This window comes from Bison bison, unplaced genomic scaffold (assembly GCF_000754665.1).
Source record: "Bison bison bison isolate TAMUID 2011002044 unplaced genomic scaffold, Bison_UMD1.0 scf7180017864233, whole genome shotgun sequence".
Classification (NCBI taxonomy): Eukaryota; Metazoa; Chordata; class Mammalia; order Artiodactyla; family Bovidae; genus Bison; species Bison bison.
The window spans coordinates 923,686-927,661 of NW_011494805.1; the positions used below are offsets into that span (position 1 = coordinate 923,686).

Here is a 3,976-nt window from a genome sequence, read left to right on the forward strand (position 1 = left end):
GCTGTCCCAGCAGATCCACACTTCATTCAACGCCACCTCTTAGGGATGTCTTCCCTGTGCCCCCTAACGCGCCTCACCGCCCTCAGGAAGGGTCTCTCTCTGTCACTGGGAACCCTGTACGAAACTACACTCATCTTCACCTGTTACCCCTTCAACGCCTGCCCCTTCCACTAGCCTACAAGCTCCGCAGAGGCAGGGGCTTTGTCCGCCTTTGATCCGCGGCACATTTCCAGGGGCCGTAAGTGTGCCTGCCAAGTGGGGAGGGCTCACTGAGTATTTGTGGACTAATTCATGAATTAGTAAGTGCCCAGAGGCAGAAGAGAGACCTGGACGGCCCAGAGACACACAGTTTAGTGCGACTGGTGAGAGGACGTAAGAAGGAAGCAGCAGAGGCTGGGGCTGGGCGAGCGTTTTCTGGACGCGATGAACAGCTTTCTTCAACTCTTCTCATCACACCCATCCCACTAGTAAGAAAAATTCTCTGTCAGACGTTTCAACTGTTGCTAACCCCGGCTCCCAGAAGGTGACTACCCAGGTCCCAGGAGATAATCTATAGCTAGAAAAGTGTTACAGAATCGCCTGGAGTCCTTCCATGGAAATGATATATATTTTTTTTTTTGCAGGATCTCAGTCCCGAGCCAGGGACTGAACCTGGCCACGGCAGGAAGAGCCCAGAATCCCAACCACGAGGCCACCAGGGAACTCCCGACATGGATGCTTTTGACAACATCGAGTCTTAACAGTCTCAGTGGACCGGCAGGGCAGCCTAAATGCGAAACACCCACGAGAAGTTTCCAAAAGGAACTAAGCGGCAGTGACACACACACACACTCCAGTGTGCAGACAGAGGTGCTGACGGAGCCCCCCGCTCACGGCCACACGGGGCAGGAGAGCAGGGTTTCCTACACCTGGGGACAGAGAGCAGGCGCCAGGGAACCAGGAGAAGTAGCACCGACGGGGCAGGACGCGTCTGCATAGCCCAGCGGCAGGAGGAGAGGGGAGCAGACCGCGGCAGGGGCAGAACAGGGGGGAGACGGGCTCCCGGGCGGCCGCCACGTCAGGTCAGCGTCTGAGACGGCTGTCCTCCACGGGACCTGACCAACACGAGAGGCTCCGAGCCAGGTCCTTAAGGACTTGACACAAACGATTCTTCGAGTGCCCACAGCAGCGCTGAACAGTGCCATCACCCACTTCCGTGTTGGAAAGGAGGACGCCGAGGCTCAGAAGGCGAAGGTCCCACGGTTAGAACTCAAACCTGGCCCGGCTCCTAACCATCACGGTACTTAACCAGACCACCCCGGTGCCTCTGCCCCACTCACCCACCCAGTTACAGAGGAGGCTCTTTCATGTCATGAGTGCGTGTTGGGAAAGGCAGTCAGAGTCAAGGAAAGGGTGCCACGGCCCCTTCATTCCTTTCTCTGAAGGTTGCCCTGGAAAAAAAAACAAGGAAGGTAGGCTGGGAACGGAACCACAGAAACAGCAGCTCAGCTCAGAGACAAAGCCCTGGGAGGGTCAAGACCCACCAACAAATACTCCGGGGCCACAGCACAGTCCTCTCCTCCAAAGAGCTGCAAGGCCCTTCCTCTTCGCCGCTCTGCGTTCTGAAGTTCTCTCACTACTCATCTCTTGACCTGAGCTTGGACATCCCCCGTACTTGACAATGCTTCTCTAGCCGTTTACAAGTCTGTGCTTCTGAGTCACACGCTAACCCTTGAGAGAGAGCAGGCAACCACATCGCTGGATGGCAAAACCAAGGCCCAACCTTCTGCTTTCACTTTTGGATTTTGTTAAATCGACCTAAATATAGAAGATGCTATTGAAATAAATTCCTTATTAAGAATCTTATGAAATCGACTCAATTTCTGGCAAACAGAAAAGCAAGTGAGGGACAGAGTTTTCTCATATTAAAAGGAAGAGTTATGCAACCACCCCACATGGGAGAGCCGGGCTGAAGTCAAAATGATAAAAGACGGAAAGAGCCCTACAAGCTTCAAGCAGAGGAGTCCACGTGCAACCTACTTCTCATACAGCCTCTGTCCCCTCACGAAGGCCTTCACTTCGTTGTCCAGGGGGAAGGTGCCGTCATCCTTTCTAAAGCGGTAGAAGAGTTTGACGTCCTTGAATTCCTTATGCTCATCACAAACTGAAAGACAATATAACAGAGAGTCAAGTAAGGAAAAAAAAAACCTCTTATAACTCACTCAGATGAAGGGAGATGCTAATTAAGATTTGTTTTATTACCTAACTTCTCAAGCATACCACTTGACAATTTAATACATGTATTTAGCCCAGTCCCTGATACAGAAAAGCGCTCAGTTTTATGAGCTATCATCATCATCATTTGTTAAGAGAGTCACAAAACTCAACTCATCCTTCTTTCCACAAACTCTTCTTGAGCACGATAGCAGGGTAGGCATCAGCCTGCAAGAATGTGAAAGCCAGCGAGATAGAGACAGGTCCATATGTAATTGAAACATGAGGCAATGCGGCTACGAAAGAGCTGAGGAGACGTCAAAGGCACACCCAGATGTGGGGTGCTCCACGGTGGGGAGGGATGCCTCTCTGCAGAGTCTGCCTGCAAGTGGAGACCTGAAGGAGAGCAGAAAATGAGCGAACGGAGACGGTGGGCATTTCAGCCCAAGAGAGCAGCAGCGCGTGAAAGGTCTTGGCCAGGGTTAGACGTTTCAGAGGGATACGGTCAGGAACAGCCACTGAAACACAGAGTAACAGCAAAGCTTGGACACAGCCCAAACGTCCGTCAGTAGAGTGGGATGAAGGTACGATGGCCAAACGGTACACGGTACCCACTGCAGTGACAAGGCGCAAACGAGACACACCGCCAGCGTGAGTGAAGCCCACAAACAGGGCGCGGACCACACTGCAAAGGCAGAGTCTATCGTGATCTAAAACATGTTACACTGCTAAGAGGTGCATACGCAGAGACGGAGAAGTATCAAGAAGTCCACAGAAATAAACCCGGATGCCTCTTGGAAGAAGGAAGGGAATGTAGCTGGGCAGAGGTGCCCAAGGGGCAAAGTGAGATGCTCTATTTCTTAAATGGGTGGGCTCGTACCTGAAACAGAAGATTCGGGGCTTCCCTGGAGGTCCTGCAGTTAAGAGGCTGCACTCCCGGGCAGGGACACAGGTTCAATCCCTGCTGGGGAACCGAGATCCCACCCCCTACAGGGTGTGGCCAAAAACACCCCTGTGGCCGCCTCACTCACCGTGGTGGATGATGCCCCGGTCCGCCAGCTTCTGCATGAGCTTAATTGCTGTCTCTCTGTCAGACGCCTCCTTGTGTTCAATCAGCCAGTCAATCAGTTCTTTTGCGACGAAACAGTTTGGGTAGGTTTTAAGATGATGTCGCCTATCTTTAATCACCTTTTCTTCATGCAGCCTGAGCCTGGAAAGAAAAGTTGGCAATCATTTTAGGAATTCTGATGACAACACGCATCACTGACTCAGTCCCAGAGAGCAGTAACGAAATTCAAGCCCAGGACGCATCAGAGCGCCATCCAAATACCTTTATGTCAGCGGGCCATTTCCCTCCGGTCAGAGCAGAGCCTGCAGAAAGTGACCCCAACCTGCAGATCCAGAGTGACACACAGAGGGGAGGCAGACCCAAGCTCTGACAACACAGAGCTCCGCGTCAGTCCAGAGAGCATTCTCACCCTATCCCTCCCTCACTTGCTCTTCACTGGGGGAGGAGGGGGGAGCTTACGGTTGCAACCAACCAAGAAACTTCTAGAAACCTGCAGAAACCAAGTACCTCCTCTTCACAGACTGCTACGAATCCATGCCCTCTGGATTCACTCCATCACACAGCAAACACAAATGAGCGTCGACCCAACCTGCCCATCAGGTACTTCCGAGCAGTAGTGACTGAAGTTGGAAAACGCACGATGATGCCTGCCCTTGCTGGTCTCGCCTTCCTGGGGGCAACAACTAAGCCCCTTGTGAGGCTCTTTACACAGAC

At 52.5% G+C, this 3,976-nt stretch overlaps 1 protein-coding gene across 1 annotated transcript in view; it reads right to left on the bottom strand.

Moving 5' to 3' along the window:
• DEPTOR (DEP domain containing MTOR-interacting protein) overlaps positions 1 to 3,422 on the bottom strand; it is a 107,318-nt gene extending 103,896 nt beyond the window's left edge. The window contains exons 1-2 of the mRNA XM_010846236.1: positions 3,225 to 3,422; positions 2,020 to 2,143 (exon numbers count right to left, since the gene is read on the bottom strand). Of these exons, the coding sequence (XP_010844538.1) occupies positions 2,020 to 2,143; positions 3,225 to 3,261 (161 nt within the window). The 5' untranslated portion in view covers positions 3,262 to 3,422. The remainder of the gene's footprint in view (positions 1 to 2,019; positions 2,144 to 3,224) is intronic.
• Between the last annotated feature and the right edge of the window lie 554 nt (positions 3,423 to 3,976).